Raw genomic sequence first — 20,808 nt, forward strand, 5'->3', positions numbered from 1 at the left:
ATACTTGTCATCTGACAAGCTCTTGGATTTTTGTTTTTAACTGCAAAAAGTTTGTAAAGCAGCTTGACATTCTCCCTAAACACCAGTAAACATCTAAAACCCAATGGTAGTGCCAGTATCTATAGCTCCTCTTACACAAGGCACTTACATCATTTATAAAGATGACATCATCACATTGTCACTATGTGAATGGACAGGCACAAGGTCAATCGTTGCCTAGCTGGAGACTGAATTGTAACAGGGTAGATGACAAAATTGCGCAATGTGCTACAATTGCTGGAAAACAAATACACAATGTTCATACGTGGCAAAAAAAATCATCAGTCTTACACAATATTGTTTAAAAGTAGGAAAAGCAAACAACAATCATATGACTCAATGCACAGATACAGACAATAAAAAACAACTTGATTTAAAGAGGTCATTCCAGTGTTTTGATTTTTTTTCCTTTCCATGCGCTTCATTCAGAATCCATATGCAGTCGCCTTGTTGTCCTTCACAAAATAAATGCTCACGAATTCTTTTTGATGCATGCTTGTAGAAATGTGCACACCGATGACTTGACAGGTGAAAATATTTCAGCCATTTGGTCAGTGAGGGATGTGTTATTCAGGTGGCAAATAAAAGCTGCTCTTAACATCTCATGTCGTTTGGGATAATATTATTACTATTTACTCATGTTTTTCACTTATCACCTGTAATTTCGGCTAAATTAAGCATAATTGTGGAAGATCTCTGAAAAAAATGCACTGATCAGAAGCACTGACTAAAACTGATCTTATCAATTTGCTATTTACATTTTTGTATAACATTTGTAAATAACAAGTATTTTTTACATACCGTCACAATATTCATTAAAAATACCAATAAGTTTGTTTAAAAATGTGTTTTCTTTATGGCTGTAAATTTTGTGTCATTCAAGTCATGCTAATATTTAATCAAGCCAGCTGACCTCCTCTTGTTTGTTAAATTTGTTGTGCTTTTCCATTTTTTCCCAAAAATATTCAGACATGGGGAAAAAAATGCAATTAGGCTGACCATAAATTACGTCGGAGGGTGGTTGTATGAACAAATTATTTAGATACATGAATTGGCTTCAATCTACATCTGATTAAACCGTCAAGGTTTTCATTGGCTGAAGGCTAACAACCATAGCATGTGCATAGCATGTGCATAGCGATTCTGATGTCATATTAAGGCATGTTCAAGTTCTAAGACACGAGGAGTGTAAAGCACTACAGTAATAAATAGATTTCTTCTATTATTGCTATTCCTCACCACAACATATACTATATGTTACCTTCAATTAGAATTTCCTCAGATTCTTTGCAATCACCACAAATAGACATAATTTAGCATGTACCCTAAGATAAATAGGTCTATTTTACATATAAAACTCTCAAGTCATTGTCATCAAAGTTTTGATTAAAGCAAACCAACTTTAAAAATCAATCCTTGAAATCAAGGTTTGAGGGCTTTCAAAGACACAAATATCATAAAAAAAAAGAAAGACAAAGACTGAAAAACATGTAAACGCAGACAGACAAAAAAACAAAACAAAACACCAGCAGCCCAGAGTGTAGCCTTATGGAGGGGCTCTTCCAGAAGGGGGCGCTAACAGACCTGCTCATTCTCATCCATGCTCACGCTGCTCTTGCGACTGCTGTCCTTGGAGGCATCCGGGGAGACGGAAGAGAGCAAAGGGTCCCCGCCTTGCACGGGCGATACGTTGTCTTCCATGAGGATGTCGTTGAGTTTGGAGGCCGACCTGCCGTGAATGCCGTACTGCCCGTCGGAAAAATCGGTGTGACCCTCGTTTCGCTCTAGGGTGCCGGGGGCCTCGGGGGTACAGGCTGGGTGGTGCTGGTGATGCGTGTGGGGGTGCAGTGTGTACAGCTCCTGGTGACAGTCCTCCAGGGCGGGCTCCTGCTTGATCCTCCGGCCCATGTGGTCGACGGAGCACAATGCCGAGGACGTGATGGCCAGGCCGTGAGCTCGAGCCTGCATCTCTAACTCCTGCACACAGCAGGCGTGGTGGGAAAGTGGTCCATAACATAGTTCTCGCTCAAATGATCTCCAAATGTACTGAAATCAGTGTTAAACTTAGTTTTGTGCTAGTTTTTGTTTCTGTAAATATGTTTGAAGAGATGACATACATTAAATCAGCTTGATGCATGTCATATCATGTCATGTCAGAACCACAAAACCAAGCCTCACTTTTGGACGCTACCCAATTGTAATATAAAACGAATTGGAATTAAAAAGGATCATGATGACGTCTTCCCCTACCTGTATCCTCAGCATAAGGTGCCGATTGGCATTTTCAAGCTTCCTCTGACAGTTCTCCAGCTCTTTGGCCCTTTGTTGCTCCCGCTGCAGCTTCCTGATGTAGTCCACGGAAGCCTTGAGGATGGTGCCTTTGTTCCAGCGCATGTCTCTGAGAAGCGTGCAGCAGTCTTAAGTTAGCCATGTTCGTCAGACTCTTAAATATCAGACACAGCTAATGCTACTGAGACCATATTGCTAATGTGGCACGTCATAAATTGAGGTCACCATAACTCACACGTGTTTGACGCTGAGGAGTCAGGAGGAGCCCCCCCAGGCTTCCATGTTTCTGCCGTTTTTTTAAACAGCTGTGACGTACAGTATTACAGGCTCTAAAAGGAGACATCCTGTGGTTCCAGGCAACGCCCGCTTTCATTTCCCCCGGACATCGATTTGACACTGTTGCTACCTCAGCTAGTCGCGTATCAATCTAACATTCTGGTTTTCATTTTATGTGCTGACGAAAAACAAAAACAGCCCAGCCTTGTGGAAAAAAGAACATTTTGGGTCAGTTTGAAAAAATTAAAAACGACAGGCTATTTTAATTCTTTTTTTTACAAAGGTGAAAGCTTCTTTGAAACTTGCAGAAGAGGGATGATGATAAGGGCGGACACAATATTTTGACACGTTAATTCACGACTGCAAAAACGACAGTGAAAGTCAAATATTTGCAGTCAAATTTTTGAATTTATGAAAAAAATTTAAATTAGAAAATACATAACAAGTTAAATTCATTTTACAATTGCAAAAACGACTACAGTAAAAGTCGAATTTCGCAGTCAAAGTTTTGAATTGAAAAATAAATTAATTAAAAATTACATAAAGAATAAAATTAAAATTACATTTAAAAATTCATTAAATAAATCACATCAAATGTCCTGGGTGGAGTGTAATTGTCATCGAAAAAAAAAAAAAAAAATCTTGTCTGTACTGACAAATGAAATTTGGCAGAAACCCTTCCTGCCAGCCCTAATATCGATATGGACACTTGGCCACTCATCGGCTCTTTTATGTCATTATATTAAATCAAACCAAGCATTGTTTAGGGCTCCCTTCATTTGACAGAACAAGGAATTTTGTAACCGAAATGGATAAAAGGAGTAACTTACGGGTCATTTGACTTTGGAATTAAAGTTCCCAGTTCCTTGATCCGATCATTAATGTTGAACCGTCGTCTTCTCTCAACTGCAGAACAAAAGTAGATGCTATTGAACATAACATTCAAATGATAGCTGAGAAAATTTGCAAATGAATGCAACACTCACTCAAGTTGTGGTTGTCCTTCTTCTGTCTCTCCTTTGCTAGAGCTCTTACTTCTGCTGATGGGAAACACATCAGTGCACGTCTAACCGAGATAGTGCCGACATTTTAAAGTCAAATGTCACACATACCAACGGGAAAGCCTTCAGGCCTCTGATAGTTGTCAAATTTTCCACATGATCCGGACTTATCCAGCATGTGCATTACGGCCGGAGATTGTGACACTGCGTGGCAGATGTTGTTTTCAGCGCCGTGACGTACACGAGAGACACAAACAGAAAGAACCATTAGAAACGAGTCTTCTCATTGACCCCAGTAAATACGATGGTATATTGGATGCACAAAGGAGTAGAACTTTGCATTGATGTTTTCCAGGCAAAGAAGATGAAACAATGCATAATTTTCATTATCAACCGTATTCTCGAAGCACTTACCCGAGTATTCCCTTTTGATGTTGGGCAGATTGGCAGGGCAAGAGTTGCTGATGGGCAATCCTTGCTGGGACATGCCCTGATTTCCATACATGTCCATGATAGTGGGGGGCACTGGGATCTGTGGAACACAAAGCGGTTAGGGGGTTGCTTGCACAGATGATGAGAAAGATGGTGATTGGTTTCAGATGAAATCCCCAAATGTGGTGATGGTCTCATCACAGGGAAAGTCAACACCCAAATTTTCTTTACATGTAATAATCCGTTCTGTGCAGTCCAACTAGTCGAAACGCAGTGTTGTTTCATGATTCTTGTTTTGTTTGGGAAATATGAATTGAATGGGCAAAATCCACATGCTTGTATTGATTTCAGGTGGCGGCCATTTTGCCACTTACTGTCGACTTAAAATGACATCACAGTTGCCACCAATTTTCTGAAGCTGAGCCGTGATTGGTTGTGACCCCAGACCAGGCAACTGTGATGTCATCTTTAGTCGACAGCAAGTAGTAAAATGGCCACCCCGATAAGATGAATCAAAACAGGTGAATGTTTGCTGCATAACCTATATTCCACAGATGCAATACTAACCAGAATGCTGTGTTTAGACTAGTGGGGACACATACAACATATTATTGTCAAGAAAATGTTGGGGGTGACTTCCTCTTTAAGGATGTACCGTGTTGGCCATTTGAAGTCCTGGGTCCATCAGGCCGAGGATATCCTCGCTGTAACTGGACTCCAGACTAATAATGTCATCGATGACATCATCCATCTAAAGCAAAAGGATGTCATTCAACTTGAAAGCTCATAAAAAATAAGCGTTGGTTTGCAATGAACCAGAACAAGTGTGGTAGGTAACCTCTTTCTCGCAGTTCGAGTTCAGGGTCAGTAAGGCCATAGGGCTGTTGGGGGCGCTGTTGCCCGGCCCTGGCGGCATGCCCCCGTGGTCAGAGGACTGGTTGGGACAGGGCAAGCTCAGTACCTGTGAGCCAAGCTTTCCCAGGTACTGCTTGACCTGCTGCTGCTGGGAGCGCTGGATGTGGTACTTGGTCGGGTTCTCCAGATGAGTCTGCACCTGTTGTGGCCCAAGAGAACATTCAAAACATCGCCAAACGCAACTGAAATACAGTACAGTCGAAAAAACAAAGTCTACACACTCACTGTTTCAATGTTTTGTTTTGTTTTGTTTTAACACAGCTGGGAGCTAAGAAATACCTCGTTTTAAGATTGCACAGTCAGGAGTGAACATGTTCCAGTCTAATACAAACACAAAAGATGTCTGACAACTATAATTAGCCTGTGATTATTTTTCAATGTGATTAGGGTGATTTGATCATTTGACTGTCGACAAATAACTATTTTTTGTTTAAGTACAGGCAGTCCTTTAGTTCATCACATTTGACAGAACATTTAGGGATGGTTTTTTTTTTTTTTTTTTTAGGAAATCATATGTAAATGTATTTTATGTAATTTCACTGTGACAGAGGTCAGGATGCATTTGTCACCCTGTAATGTTTAATGGGCAAGGTATGATTGTCGATAGCTGTGATATTAGCAAGGACGAATTCTGATTGTTTGGTTGTAGTTCACTTACATAAGATGACACAAACCTTTATAGCATATTTATCAGTTGTAGGACATCAGGGCCTGCAAGATAATTTCCTATACACTCGCAAACGCAGTGACCTATAGTTACAACCTAAATCCTAACATTTGTTTCTTCAAATTGTATTCATTTATTCCCAACTCGTTATACCGTAGCGTATCTCTTGGCTGCACCTCTTCCAGTGTGCGGATATTCGAGCTTTTTTTTGGGCCAATAAAATTTTAGCCTCTACGTTCTGCCACATCAATGTTATCCACCAAGGATCTTGAAAATCAGTAGTGCTGGCCAATGTTAGTTAAACCATATTAGCAATCAGATTTCAAATTTGTTCTTACACGGTCAGAACCGGCGAGCTGTACTTTTCCATCCTCTGATTCGTTTGTCATAACTTTGTCATGTTATTAAAGTTTTGCAGATGATATTCGTGGCACAGTAGCATACTGTTATCTTACATTTTTGTGTCGTATTAGTTGTTTCTATAAACTGTGATTTTAGTCATTCATAATTTTCTTAGTAGCCTGTGCTAAATATCCCACATGTAATTTCAACCTGAGTGAAATGAATGTGATGAATTCAAGGACAAAAGTTAAAGACGTCAAGTACTGTACAGCATGCACATAACTGTGTTTCTGATCAGTTTAATGTGAAGCAATGTTTGTACAAGCACTGTACACATATTAGGACACTAATGTTACCACAAATGCTAATGAACACAATAAAAGAGGCATAAACCACGATAGTCTGTGATCCAGGGTCCCTATTCTCATTTTGACAAGCCAGTGTAGAATGGTATTTTTAATCAACCTTATGCGGCAAAAAAAAAAAGTCAAGCCCATGTCAAAATTGTTGAATGCCAAGTTATACTGTCAAGAAAAATATAAAGAAACATACCTCATAAGGGTGATATCCAAGCATCTCAAGCATTATGCGCACTGATTAAAAATGTCCAGTCTAAAAAGCAGACTCTTGCTTCAACTAAGACTGTGATAGATTACTGCTTCTTTTCTCAAGACTGAGATGGCTACGAGAGAAGCCAACGCCGGCTTGTCTTTAAATGGCAAGGAAAAAAAAAAAAAAACTTCATTAGTTATGCGTGTTAGAGATTGCCGGCAGACACAATGAGCCTTTTCAAATTTGGGTTGTTTCATGTAAAAACTGAAGTTATGCCTTTATGGCGTATCACTTGATGCGAGGATGCTGCACTAACAGTAAGTGCCTTTGTTTGGCAAGGTCCACCTCTTCGGCTCCAACCTGCCTCGGGCTTTAACTTGGCCCCATCCAGTTGTTTAACCCTGTGGATCCTCTGCAAATGAGGCCATGTCAGCACAGTGTACATAATGAAGCCTCTTACAACTTTGTTCTCCACATCCTTAAGTCCCCTGTTTCCAACTTTTTGCCTGTAACGTCAGAAAGAGTCAGCAACCAATAACACTTTGCCTCTTCTTTTCGGCATGGCTATAAGGGGGTTGAAGTCTTTGAGTCATCTGCCGCTTTTCAGCCAACAGACAGACCCAAGAGAAATGAATTTGATATTTTGGAAAGTCAAGAGTGCTGTGACAGTTACTCCGGAAAGATGATAAAAAAAAAAATACTGTTCTATTATTATCTTTCCTTCCACCTGTGAGACAATCAAGTCTTGTGTTCCTACAAATGTCACAAGAGCACAAACACTCTGCTGTTCATGCTGGGATACAATATCATTGTCCCGGTGGCCATGTGAGGAGCATTAAAACACGTCCTGCAGGTAGGTCTCACCTTGGGCAGCAAATTGCCATTACAGGGTTGTAAAAAGGACAACACTGAGAGGGCTTGAGATATTTACAGCTCATCAGAGGAACTTCAATAACCCCGAGGCAAAGAATGGGATGTACTGGCCAGTGAATCAAACAAGATGGAATCTTGCTATCTAGCGACTGATAAGGACTTTATTCATTTCACTGGTACATCTGTAATAATCAATGATAGTGTCAAACTAAAGAAAAGCAAAACGCTTGGGATCGATGTGAGGAAGCTACACATGACTTTCCTTTTCTGTCCAATTGCATTTTAATTTCCCACAATCAAAATATTTGACACAATGAGAAACTAGCTTTGCTTGTACAAGAACTGCTGACGCTCTGATGTCCATGCGCACTGCAACATGTTTTGCATTAAAGTGATGCCTTGGGCTTGATGTGCTTCAATGATAAGTCTTTGTTAAATAATTTGCATCCAACCATCCTCTTTGCCACGCTTCTATTAGGCAGTTTAAAAAAAAACCAAAACAAAACATAAAAACCCAGCAAATTTCCATCCAGCGGGCCAAGCAAAATTGTCTTGCAACTCTCAGCATGTTGTTTGCTTTACGTTCTGGTTCAAACTCAACAAATCAGTTATCAATGTGCCAGGAATTAGGCCACAGAGAAAAGTCAACAAGAGTGCAGGAATAACAAAGCCTCATGAAATACTTTAATAAAAAAAAAAAAATCGTAATGCGGTTAATAGATTAAAATTTGGGTAGTCGGCTATGGTGTAAAAGTATGAGCAGTGTGGTTCTTGATGTGCTCACTGCTTAATTTGTAAAGTTCCTTGAGAGAAAAACCTGTTTGTTGGTTATGCTCCAAACAATTGATTGGTGACCAGTCTCGGGTGTGCCCTGTCTTTCATTTTACATCAGCATCAAAAGGCTCCAGTTACATCCTCGTGAGGGCAATCGGTATGCGTACTGTACAAGATGGATGGATGGAGGGACGGACGGATGGACATTACAGCGGAGGTTCTTAACCTTGTTAGAGGTAACAATTCACCAAACTCCACATTTTGAAATATGCATTCACCAAACTCATAATTGGAATTACACAGTGCCAATCAATGCGCTTGTTGACTGACAGGCAAATTCAGAACTTCTCCTTGCCAAGTACTCCTCACATATCATCTTCACAACAATCTTTCTTTTTGTTGTTTTGATGTCTACGGTCCACAAAAAAAGAGGAAAATTGTGTAGCATTAAAAATAGTTGATGCTGTCATGCTGAGTAGTACATTCTGTGGTTTTAAGGAGATGGGGGATAGATCAACTGTCAAGTACTTCAGACACGGTATAAATGTCACCGCTTTCTAGTCAATCTATTATTTGAACATTGGACCACATTTACATGGATTCAATCAATCCTAACCTTGAAGATCTTTTTTTTTTTTTTTTTTTTTTTTTTTTTTTTTATATACCGTAATTTTCGGACTATAAGTCGCGGTTTTTTTTCATAGTTTGGGTGGGGGGGCGACTTATACTCAGGAGCGACTTATATACATATATATGGGTTTTTTTCACTTTTTTGGGCATTTTATGGCTGGTGCGACTTATACTCCGGTGCGACTTATAGTCCGAAAATTACGGTAAATACAAACAGTGGATGTTGACTATATGCTTAGCTGTAGGTCCACAACAAATGAACAAGAGTTTCAGTTATTATCATTCTCACCAGAGAATTACAAACTGGTGTTGTCAGTTTGTTGATTTTCAGATTAGTCATAGATTAGCAAATGAAATAAACTGTGTAATAAGTGTTTTGTAATACTTTGTTTCCCAGTCAAATTAGTTTTTCACTTAAGCCCTTGGCTGTACTGCCACACTGAGCAAATAGTCTTCATCGCATAATATGGAGAACATTATTGACGATAACGTGGAAATATCAGAAGTTGGGGTTTCCAAGATTATGTTCATCCTCAAGGTTTTTATCATTGATCATAGACTGTACACTATCTCAATACACAGAATTTATTTGAGCCCCCTGGTGGGGACAGACAGAGAGTGGACTCTTCCAGTCTTGTCAATACACATACTGTTGCTTTTGTTGAAATTATGTCGGTTGACGCAAGAAAATAAGAATTAAATGTCAACATTCAGGAAGGAGCAAAGGCTATTTTGAGGTAACTTTGAATTGGCATAGCCGCTGTAAAGAATTTACAAATGTCACGTGCCTTGAGCGCTATGAAAGGATGTTAAAGCTTGAAGGAGCAGCAGGTTTAAATGTCGTTTTGTGTATTCTGTGAATCACACACCACTAACTGACTGCCTCTGCGGCCACAGCAAACAAAACAGCTTGTTGTTTTTCCAGATAATTCTGAAGCCTTAAGCAGTCCCTGCAGGCATCAGCAACACAAGATATTTAGAGCCAGAGACGTGGACAAGGCATGTTGTTGTACTACTTCCGAAGGGAAATCTTTTTTTCTCTTGGATGCTTTTGGGCATTATGTGGTGTTCCTGAAGAATGCTTAACAAGAAGGAACTATTAGTAAAAGAATGGACCGCTTTGTGAGACGCTAAAAATGCTTGCCTGCTCTGTGGGACTCATTCCAAAAATTGTGATCTTTAGGAGACAAACCATAGTGAGGTTTTCAATTTTCTTCAGTGCATGCAAAAGGTAATTCTCGAGGACATAAAACCCAACGCTAACCCAAATATTTTCTTGACAATAATATATTGTGTCTAACATGGCATTGTGATTACTATTCCATTTGTGAAATAAGAGTTAAGCATCAAAATTCACCTGTTTGTATCTGAGGCGGGCGGCGTGCACAAGGCAAGTAGGTTTTGGCACGCAATCAATCGGCAATATATTAACCTCGCAATGGGTGGGACTTCTTTTGGTGTGAGTGCGACATTGGAGAGAAATGTGTGAGTCTCACGCTCTGTGCCTGAGTGTTGACAGCTCTGTCTTTGATTCCCAGGATGGCAACTAACTCGCACCATGCCAACTGCTATCTCGCTCTGATGCTAATATTAGGCAAAGTCACTGCTGTTTCAGCAAATACAAGCAAGGCTGTCAATTATTCTGGGTCATTAAGTGAAACAATGTTGGTGTCAAGCTCCTGTCTGTCACTGGCTATATTGTAGTTTCCTTCAGAGGGTCGTTATGACAATCACCTCATGAAATAACACCGCCAATTCATGGATAACTAGATACTGCTGGAAGGTTTGCTTACACCATGCCAGTTTTCTTTGATGTACCGCAAAAAGCAATATGACTAGCCATGACGTAGCCTAACTGTGTCACTAGTTGCTGTAGGGTTGTTCGATTATGAAAAAAGATTAGTCACGCTTATTTGGGGAGTAATTGACGCAAATCATTTTGATAGATTTTGATTTTTTGTACTCCGTAAAAACAATAACAAAAACCAATGTTCGACTTTTAATTTCTTTTAAAGTCACATTTATCCATAAACTAAATCAACAATGAAAAACATACAAGGTACAAAACACGCTTGTCAAAAATGGTTTTCTTCCCAGTCAGTGACACGTGCACTCAAGGAAACCCAACTACGCCCATACAGCTCAGTGGCCTAGTGGTAGAGTGTCCGCCCTGATACTGGAAGGTTGTGGGTTCAAACCCCGGCCGGCCGGGTCATACCAAAGACTATAAAAATGGGACCCATTGCCTCCCTGCTTGGCACTCAGCATTAAGGGTTGGAATTGGGGGGTTAGATCACCAACTGATTCCCGAGCGCGGCGGCACCGCTGCTGCTCACTGCTCCCCTCTCCCCCAGGGGATGGATTAAAATCACACGGGGATGGGTTAAATGCAGAGGACAGATTTCACCACACCCAGATGTGTGTGTGTGACGATCATTGGGACTTTAACTTAACTTTAACTTTTAAGTAAACAATGAAATCACCGCCCCCTAGTGGTTGGAGGTAAAATAGGCCACGGGGCTCCTCAATTATTATTGTTGCTTTACACCTCTGTACAGTTCCATTGCCAATGTTGATGTGCAATTTTTGCATACTACATGGGTCACGAGTTACTGATTGTATAATCCAAGAGAAAATGTACACGACTTTTGAGGTACCATAAATCCCCAGGAAAAAAAAAATCTAGGAATCATGTTTAACCCTTTTAGGAAGTTATCCTACAAACATTTCAAAGAAGTATTTTTTTTCCTCTCTTAAATATGCAGTGGAATGAAAGCGGCATGGGCTAATTACGAGCATTCTTCACTGAATTAGTGTTCGGTGTGTGGCAAGGCTATGCTCTCCTTTGTCTTGATCCCTAAACTGATCCCTTGCTTATACCCCGTGAGGTCATAGGTCACTTGTTTAATTAAGGGTCCAATCAGTCTTTAGATAAACTCATCTGAGCTTAATGTTTGCACTTTTTGAGGTCCAGCAGCTCTGCCTGGTACCCCTGATCTTTGTGCGCACTCGACTAATCTAACCACAGACAGGGGGAGTAGGTTAACCCAGCTCAACAGCGCCAAGCTGCAACGGCCTTTTCATTTGACAACTTCAGTCAGAGAAGAATGTCTGTAAGCTCTTGCCAAACCAGAAAAATAACTCCAACGCGGCATATTGTACACAAGGTTTGAGGAGGGGGCGCCCTAAAGCTCTCAAAGCGCTGCAGATTAGGTTGATGCTGCGTGAGAGGACCACTGTTTGTGGCCCTTATACTGTATTGGAGTGCCATGGCTGGCCCATGCCACACACATCCAAGGGTGATGAAAGTGTGGCTGAGCAAGCAACCATGAAATCTCTCAATGTGCTGTGGATGGATTTAGTTCAACAAAGATTACTCAATAGCTGCCAGAGTATGGGCCCTTTGCAACACACTCCATGTGAGACTATACAACTTTGTGTTGTTTTATAATCACGACAACTTTATATTCTGTTGATCGATCTTTGGTTCTCTATTGGTTTTCCCCGTATGCTGTTTTCATCTTATTAAGTCCTCATGCAGCCACAATATATCGAGATGGCATTTGAAATTAGTAGCAATTCTATTATTTCGAGTTTGTAGCTATTATACTCAACAATGGTAACAAAAAAGTTTAATTAATCTTTTCAAATGAGAAGTTCAGAAAATGCACCATTAGGCAGACATTTTACTTTTGTTATATTTTAATAATCTAAGATTTCTTAGCATGTACAGTAAACATTTTTGTTTTGATGTATTTTTCCCAATATTAGATTTTTATGGGGGTTTGACCTTTTTTCGTGTATGGAATGGTTACCAGCGTTTCGAGAGAATTTTTACAGTTTTGTTATTTTCTTTTCCCTAATGTATTTCAATGAACGTCAATCATATGCAAAGGTTTGCTTTTCGTGGGCCAGGACAGTCCCAATATTTTGTGAATATTTTAGGGTCGGCAGGATGGTAAATGAAAAAGTTGTTTAACTACTGTACATTGACTGGATTGATGTGACGGTATTGATTATTGTTATTATTATTGTTAATTTATTTTTAGCTTGCTGATCGGTGATCGGCTCCAAAATTCTGAATCCATGTAAACCCTCGTAATATGCATTTCCACCCTCACAAATTGCAGATTACATTTTAGAACCGAAATAACTATTTTAAAATCATTTTTGAAAAAACAACTGAAAAAACGACTCTAAGAGCATTTGTGAAGAAAATAAACTGCAAAGTTTCAATGTTGGAAAATAAAACCAACAGAATGTTGAGAAAAGCACACATACAGTAGCTATTGCTATATTTACCGGGCAATTGGGCAAAACGAAAACTTACCAAAGAGCGGCGTAAGAATGCACCCTCAAACGCTACGGCTTCAACTCGGACAAAAACCTTAAGAGTTTCCCGGCCCTCGCACTGCCAGGGAATCAAAGCTATGAAAAGATGTGAATGTAGCTGAGCAAATAGGATTAAAGATGGCTAAATCCAAATGGCTGGAAGCACAGCATGCATTAAAGAGGAATTCTCTCAGGAAAGATAATCCCCATATACACACATTCTAACACACTTCACTCACCCCCTTTTTTTTTTTTTTTTTTTTTACACACACCCTCCGAGTAATTCCGTGATTGCCTGACTGTCCACACACCACAGTCAATAGAGTCTATAAATACACTGCTCAGACTGCAGCAATGACACACGCTGATTCCAGAGATGAAAATAGCCGAATAATCACACTTGCCGTCATATTCTTCTGTTTCTGCTCCAGCATTAAGCACCAGAATCGGAGCGAATCTTACCTTCAGCACTTCCATGGGCACCTGTGTGGTGGCCGGTGCAGGGACGCTGACATTGATGGCAGGGGTCTGTGCAGCTGTGGTTTGTGGGTACTGGGCGTCTTGCTGCCTGCGCTGCTCCCGCCGCTCCTGCTCCTGAAGCTGCTCGCGCATCAGCTGTTGACGCAGCAGGATGCGCGAGGTTGTGGCCGAGGAGCTGAGAGGAGGCTTGGATGCGCCGCGCTGCTCCGACGAGCTGCGGTGAAGGGAAAAACGATGCTAGGTGACTGAAGCGAATGGACGGAGCAAAAGAGGGCGTGGGGCGGGTTGAGTAGGTGAGATGAAGAGCATAAACTTAAAAGTGAAAATGAGAGGGCAGACAGAGGTCAGGTGGAGAGAGAGAGAGGTCAAGCAAGATGATGGTGAGAGATTAGCTGTGTTGATTCACGAGCACGTCTCCCTCGACACACGCCTGCGGGATTTAGTTGCTCGGTGTGGGGCCACTCTCCAATTGCGCAGCACTTGTGATTACTTTGTCTTCCTGGACTGTTCTCTCATTTACGCTTCAATTCTGTAGGGGATTGACAGCACAGAACCACTCCCCACCAAATATCAGTCGGGCTTTCTGGCTCACTGCTCCTGTCTTGCACGGTGAAGCCGTGTCCTATTCGCTCGCCACGCTGGCCTTTGCAAAGGCAAAGACTGAGCAGCAGTGGCGGCCACTGACTAAGTTAAGTTGAACTTCATCACGTGTGGATCGTGTGGGCCGATTCATAGGAGTAAATTGCGATCACAGAAAACAAAACCGCACAATACCATCACTCAGTCAGTTGTTGCAGCAATGACAACGTGGGATTTTCTGTTCAATTGTTTTTCTTAAATCAGTGGCGCGATTGATTTGTCTCTGCTGTACAATTAGATGTTTATATGGATGTATCATAGAAACCTGATCACCTCTCAAAACAGGTTGATTTCATTGAGGCTAAAGAAACAGATCGGAGACCGTGTCGTAAGTCTTAATCCTTTGACGAAAGCAAGTCACAGACATGTTATTTCAACCCCTGAGAATAATTTGAATTTTGACAAAATTGCATAGTATGTTTCCTCTAAAATGTTGGCAAACTTAGAACTCAACTTGACCCTATTGACTGAAATAAATGAAACGCCGTAATTGTATTATTGTATACAGAATTTACAATAGTTACTACTACTAATAATTACATTTATGATTATACATAAATATAACAACTTTGATTTTAACTCATGACCACTTTTACATCATTTTCATTGTCTAAGAGAAATCAATTTTAGAATTTTCTTTCCATTTAAGTGACTGAATATGGTTGTGTATATGGTTTCATTTTGAACATTTTAAGATTCACACATGCAGTAAAAATTTATCAATTTGCTTTGGAGATGTTTTTTAATAGAGGATGAAAATAAACATCAAACACGCCCGCCCTTTTAGAGCACCGTTCATGGTCTCGTCATAATCCATTTGTTTGTGTGTATGATTACCTAAGAACGACTGACCCGATTTTCGTGGAGCGGTATGATATGGATCAAGGAAAAAAAAAAAAAAAAAACCTCAATATTTATAGTTAGGGACGACTCAAATAAAAAAGTAGAAATGCCCAAACGTTGCTAAATTCAGCGGCACGCTCAAAATGTTGCACATAACAGAAAGAGGAACAAGGGGGGCTGTTTCAGTTTTCCCACTCTCTTCAAACCGAGACAGTTACTCCCCAGACAGAGTCGGTCGGGCGCTCCTAAAATAGAGGGACTCTGCTGAAGCAGAAGTTGTCGGGATGAAGCCTTCATGGAGTGAGTGATCCTTTTGATACAACTCGGCAAAACGTCTGGCCAATCCAGCTGTGCAGTAATCGGACTAATTAGCCGGCAGAGTCAAACACAGCTTCGGTCTGCCGTGCATTGGGTGGGGTGTTGGGCCTTCAGCCTACCATAATTCCCCTCCTTCTCTCCCAGCAATGAATATAATCTCATTGTCTGAAGACACACCCAGTGAAGCTTGGACAAGAGAAAAAAAATACTAGAGAGCAAAGCAGCCACATTTTCTTTGTCGTTCATGGTAAAAATGAAGCATAAATTATTTACTGGGAAATACTCCATTTTTTAGACCAGACTTAGTTTCGTTCAGTCTTGCTGCCACTGTGTCGTCAATGATCACGTCTGGTTATTGATTCAAATATAATTGGAATTAAAAGTCTATATGCCTCTGTTAAAATGCATTTTTTAAATGGAAAAAATAGAAAAAAGCGATATAATTTCAAAACTTAAATGTGACCTAGAACAAATTGAACAAATCCATTTTTTTTCGAGCGAGAGGAGGGAACCTAAAAGTAAACAACTTCTCAGCTGTGATTTTGTGCAAGTGTGTATATCTTTTTATGACAGGGATTAGAGCAGCGTTCAGAAGAAAAGGGAGTGATCCTAAAAATCTTACTTAGATAGATTTTTAATCGTTTATCCACTGCGTGTTCATCGCTCATTTTATTTTATTTATTATTTATTGTTTATGGTTTGTGCCTTCTTGTTTTTGTTTTGTGTCGCCTACTTGTATGTCTCGTCACCGTGGGATGGAGGAAACGGAATTTCGGTTTCTTTGTGGGTCTTGACATATGAAGGGATTGACAATAAAGCTGACTTTGACTTTGACTTTGTTGACATGAGCCGCAACACAATCGAATTCATTTCCAGTTTAATAGTAATAATAATAGGTTTACAGTCCTGTTTAGCTGTGTGTGGCATTATTCATTATGATGTGTACAATTTCCTCTCAATTTATTAAATTGACTGCTACTTTTCTGTTCAAAGTTGGATACGCTGCCATTTATCATAATTTCTTTCGACTTGAATAAAACCCCAGATTCAGCTGAAGAAAAAACAAACGTTAAGCATGATGCTGCCACCCCCATGCTTCCCTGTGGCTATGTTGTTCTTTTGATGAAGAACAGTGTTGTTTTCGTACTAAGCACCGTCATGCAATGACGGTGACAGCCTGGGGTCCATCAATTGACAACCAACATGGATGCGTCACTGACGTCAATAGGTGGTGGGTTCATGCAACAAACAAGTGGCAAGCACGTGGCGATATTTTACAAAAACGAGACTGATAGCAATGGCCCCAGCAGTCATTGGACTGAACCTGAACTGGTTGCCAGCCAACTATCTGCACTCACACATCTGGGTAATTTGGAGTGCTCAATCGGCCTACCACGCAGGTTTTTGGAATGTGGGAGGAAACCGGAGGGCCCGGAGGAAACCCAGGGACAGGGAGAACATCCAAACTTGACACAGGAAGGCCCTTCCCCTGAATGACAACAATGAGCTCTTTCTGATGCTGTGACAACTCTGTGCCGACCGTGGCTTGTGTTAAGATTTGACTCCAAAATAGCCTACTAGAATGTCTCAACTTTATGTGGGGTTAATTTAAATGGTGGCAGGTGAATACTGACCTCAATTTAACATGAGTTTAAATGGGATTTGTTACCAGTAATTATGAAGACAGCATAGTTAAAAAAAAAAAAAAAGGGGCGTGCACGCTTGTGCAACCACATTATCTCAGTTGCTTATTCTTTCTCTCGCTTAAGTTATCTAATTAGTGCCTGCCCACCCATGAAGTGTGAAATTAAACTATACTTGCTGGTTGATCTTCCAAAATACGTCTGGAAGTAAACTGGCCAAAAGAATGGAAGCAAAAGACTGAGAATCTCCTAATCTCAGAGTCTCCAAAAGTGTTTGGAGAGTGTTTTAGATGAAGAGCGGTAGGCACCTGACCAAATGAACAGCGAAAAGAACTAATCAGCAAAGAGCGGATGTGATGTCAGAAAAAAAACATCTTCTTTTGAAATAAATGCGTCGCTTGGATGCAAAATGTCAACAACAGTTAATTACTGCTTAAGCCTGTATCTCACTGAGCAGCAGAGGTTCGCACAAGTTTGTGCACGGCCTGAATGTTGATTTTCCGTCAGGGTTCGTTCAAGGTCGCAAACAGTTTCAATAGTCTTCAACAGTTTTGCGCATGAAACACAGGCTGAAATTTTTTTTGCGACAAGAACAACTCTGCAACTGTTTGCAACCTTTTCGGAACTCTGATGAAATTCCAACAATTGCTACACTCGCGACTCAGTGAGATACTGAATATTAATGAATATTACACACTGCAATTCTCTACAGACACATCTGATTAAATTTTCTTTATCAAAATCTGACATTTTCAATGACATTCTACATTTCCCAGTATACACCATAGCACAATTACATTATCGTAAGACAGGCAGTAAGATATTCAAATATTGAATATACAGTATTGGTTAATTGTTTAGTAGATTAAAAACATCGAACTGAACTGCAGCTAAACAAAAAACATAATGAGCCTTTTAGTTTTTAGCTTAGTTCTTTTTTTTTTTTCCTTTGTTCTAGATCCAAAACCTAGAAGCTGCTTTAAAGCTCATAACGCATAATTCCATTGTCTGCAAGGGTGGTTGTGTTTCTTTCATCCCAGAATTTTAAATCCAAGTCACTGGATCTAATATTGTTAATTTTAGTCGTTCTGCTCCCACTGCCAAAAGATTTCTCTTTTTGTTGAATCTAACTTGCAGTTGTAACCAGTCAGCCACTGTGCCACCACAATTCAACATCAGTAGACCTTTAAAAATACATTTCGATGTAACTCCGATAGCTACGTACAGCATCATTGCTGAGTCCTACTGCAGACAAAGGAAACCTTAACTAGTTGTAGACATTCCAGTGTGTGTCTTCAATACCCTTTATCAGCTCTGCCACAACAAAAAGCTAGACAAACAAGAAGAGCATTCAACAGCATTTGTCACCAACTCACAAGATTGGTGATAGAAGAGAACAAAAGCATCCTCACAAGGAGAATGGTTTGATGAGGGGAAAGAAACACTCGAGGAATGGTCACATGGTCCTGGCAACTGTCATGACATTTTCATTTGGCATCAAGTGGCAAAATGGCCACATCCGAGATGGAATAAAAAAAGGGGTGAATTTGTTGCGGAACGAGTTGTAGACATTTCGGAATACTACGTAATGCTTGCAGCTGAACTGAGCACCTTTCGAATCCTGCTGACTTGCGCAAGGGTACCCTAAATAAATAGTGCATGCAATTAGTGTGAATTATTTATTCATTCATTTATTTAATAATCAAGTCAATTCATTAATGATCAATTTGTTAATTAACATGCGGGGCCATTACCCATAAACCTGGATCCCACGTTTGACGCTTAGCTTAGTCAGTTGTGGAATTTTTATTTGTATTTTTTTAAATGATAATATCCTATTTTGCAGGGCATCCGGTGAACTTCTACTTCAACCTACTCAAGTCGTTCGGATGGAAGTATACAGTACACTACATTACACTAGGTGATCGTCAGTGATACACTGTGGGAACTAGGGAACACAGGGAAACAAGCCTAAATTATTTTTTTCTGGCGCCGCATTATTACATTATAAAAGGGACTCAATTATTCGACATTAGACATGTTGCACAAGAGGAAGATGGTTGCACCAGTGCTACCAGTGGCCAAGTGAGTGTAAAGAGTGCAGCGCTAGCTGATGGCTTGCATGAGGTACAAATAAACACAAATAATAATATTCCTTTCTTAAAAACATCTCATTGTTGGTTCAACATGGGGAAGACAAGAGTAGCCATTGAACATTTTACCACCTTGAATTGCTGCTCTCCCAACTCACAAAGTCTGAAATCTGAACTACATGCAGCAAACTGGAGTGAGTTTAAAGATCACCTTTGCTGCCATCAAGTGGTTACAAAAGGCATTTTTTTAGATCAAATATAAATTCGCGCTCACTTCTTTATCATTCTACGAGCATAGTGATGAAATTTATCTGTGAACCTCTAATGTGAAATGTGCTGAATCAGTTGCATTGATGAAATGAGATCTGACAAATAATGGATTGGATGAAATTCATAGTTTGAAGGATGCATTATGAGTCACTCAAAGTTTAAATCCAGTTTTGGGCGCAGATAGGGAAGGAGTGAAGGCATTCTCCAATTTCTAAGTTTGTACAAGAAGGTCCAAAATGATTCTAATTGAACCAAATTTTGAGTTGAAGTGACTTCTTATTTTTGTGAGAGGATATTGTTTAGCTGGTTAAAGGCACAAAAAGATACTATTAATTAATCACTTAATGAAATGATTAATTAATTATTAATTTTTAGTACTAAAGTGATCAAGTAAGCACATATAAAATAAAAGAATAAACACTAATAAACATGCTATAGTCAATGCGGGTCGAGGAACACAAGTTTGTCTCCTTTGGGTGGAGATAGATGGTGTCAAAACATGCCATCCTCCTGTAAATTGAGTTGCTAATTTAATTAGGTTACTAGATTAAATTACAAGACCCACGATTACATTTTTTTAACATATGTTGAAGTGATGTAACATACTTTTTATATATCAATGAAATTAATAGTGGAATTTTAAAATAAATCAACATTGAAAAATTGAGTCTTAAAGTCCCCCTAAAAGCAATAAATGGTGCTGCCTACTGGTCATTGATAGTACCACAGCCTCGTCAAAAAAGCAACGTCCCAGTACTTGTAAGATGTCTTATTGGTTTTCCTGTGCTTAAAAGTGGGTATATGGAGACTATTTATCATCATTAAAAACTTGATCCTGATTTGAGGTTGTGGGGTCAGATCTGGGTCAACACAGACATCACATGATCAACTGACGTATATTCCAACATGACTCCAACATGCCTGTAATATCCGAGCCTCTGTGCCGCCATACTCACAAACTGTCAAATGAGCAGGGTCTGTACACTTGCACTCCAACGGTCTCCATATTTGTTTGTTTACTCCTGAAGGTGTACCGCCCGCCCTTGGAGTCTAGTGAAAGTCATGCCGCTTGGTGCGCCGCTGAACGTGTGTCAGAAGGGGGAGGCTCCTGGGCTCTGCCTGCACGCTCCAATCGCCGTGCAGAGTCCGAGGCGGAGGACCAGCCCCCGTCTGAGCACACCCGAGCTGAGAGGAAGAGCGCTCACCCGACACTCTGCCCACCAACGCACGGATTCCAAACACATACAGATTCGGTTTCACTTGCTGATATAAGCCCCTGCTGGTGAGAGATTGTTGCGTGAGATTTTGTCAGGGGATCATCCTTGAAATCGAAACAAATGTTTAAGGTTGATTCATTGTTACAGTATCTCATGAGAGTTTTGCTTGTTACAACAATGGCG

The 20,808-nt window shown here is 40.3% G+C and overlaps 1 protein-coding gene across 4 annotated transcripts in view; it reads right to left on the reverse strand.

Moving 5' to 3' along the window:
* Positions 1 to 38: 38 nt before the first annotated feature.
* The window catches only part of LOC119139424 (microphthalmia-associated transcription factor-like), a 29,602-nt gene continuing 8,832 nt past the window's right edge, over positions 39 to 20,808 (reverse strand). Inside the window, exons 1-10 of one of the 4 annotated variants that reach the window (XM_037280093.1) lie at positions 20,365 to 20,508; positions 13,585 to 13,816; positions 4,876 to 5,091; positions 4,693 to 4,788; positions 4,020 to 4,137; positions 3,717 to 3,809; positions 3,591 to 3,644; positions 3,435 to 3,510; positions 2,290 to 2,437; positions 39 to 2,016 (exon numbers count right to left, since the gene is read on the reverse strand). In XM_037280093.1, coding sequence (XP_037135988.1) covers positions 1,615 to 2,016; positions 2,290 to 2,437; positions 3,435 to 3,510; positions 3,591 to 3,644; positions 3,717 to 3,809; positions 4,020 to 4,137; positions 4,693 to 4,788; positions 4,876 to 5,091; positions 13,585 to 13,816; positions 20,365 to 20,414 — 1,485 coding nt within the window. In that variant the 5' untranslated portion in view covers positions 20,415 to 20,508 and the 3' untranslated portion in view covers positions 39 to 1,614. Of the gene's footprint in view, positions 2,017 to 2,289; positions 2,438 to 3,434; positions 3,511 to 3,590; positions 3,645 to 3,716; positions 3,810 to 4,019; positions 4,138 to 4,692; positions 4,789 to 4,875; positions 5,092 to 6,513; positions 7,254 to 13,584; positions 13,817 to 20,364; positions 20,509 to 20,808 lie in introns of those variants that run through there. The other 3 variants (XM_037280063.1, XM_037280072.1, XM_037280082.1) reach the window with 3 other exon arrangements.

Source organism: Syngnathus acus, chromosome 2 (genome assembly GCF_901709675.1).
Source record: "Syngnathus acus chromosome 2, fSynAcu1.2, whole genome shotgun sequence".
NCBI lineage: Eukaryota > Metazoa > Chordata > Actinopteri > Syngnathiformes > Syngnathidae > Syngnathus > Syngnathus acus.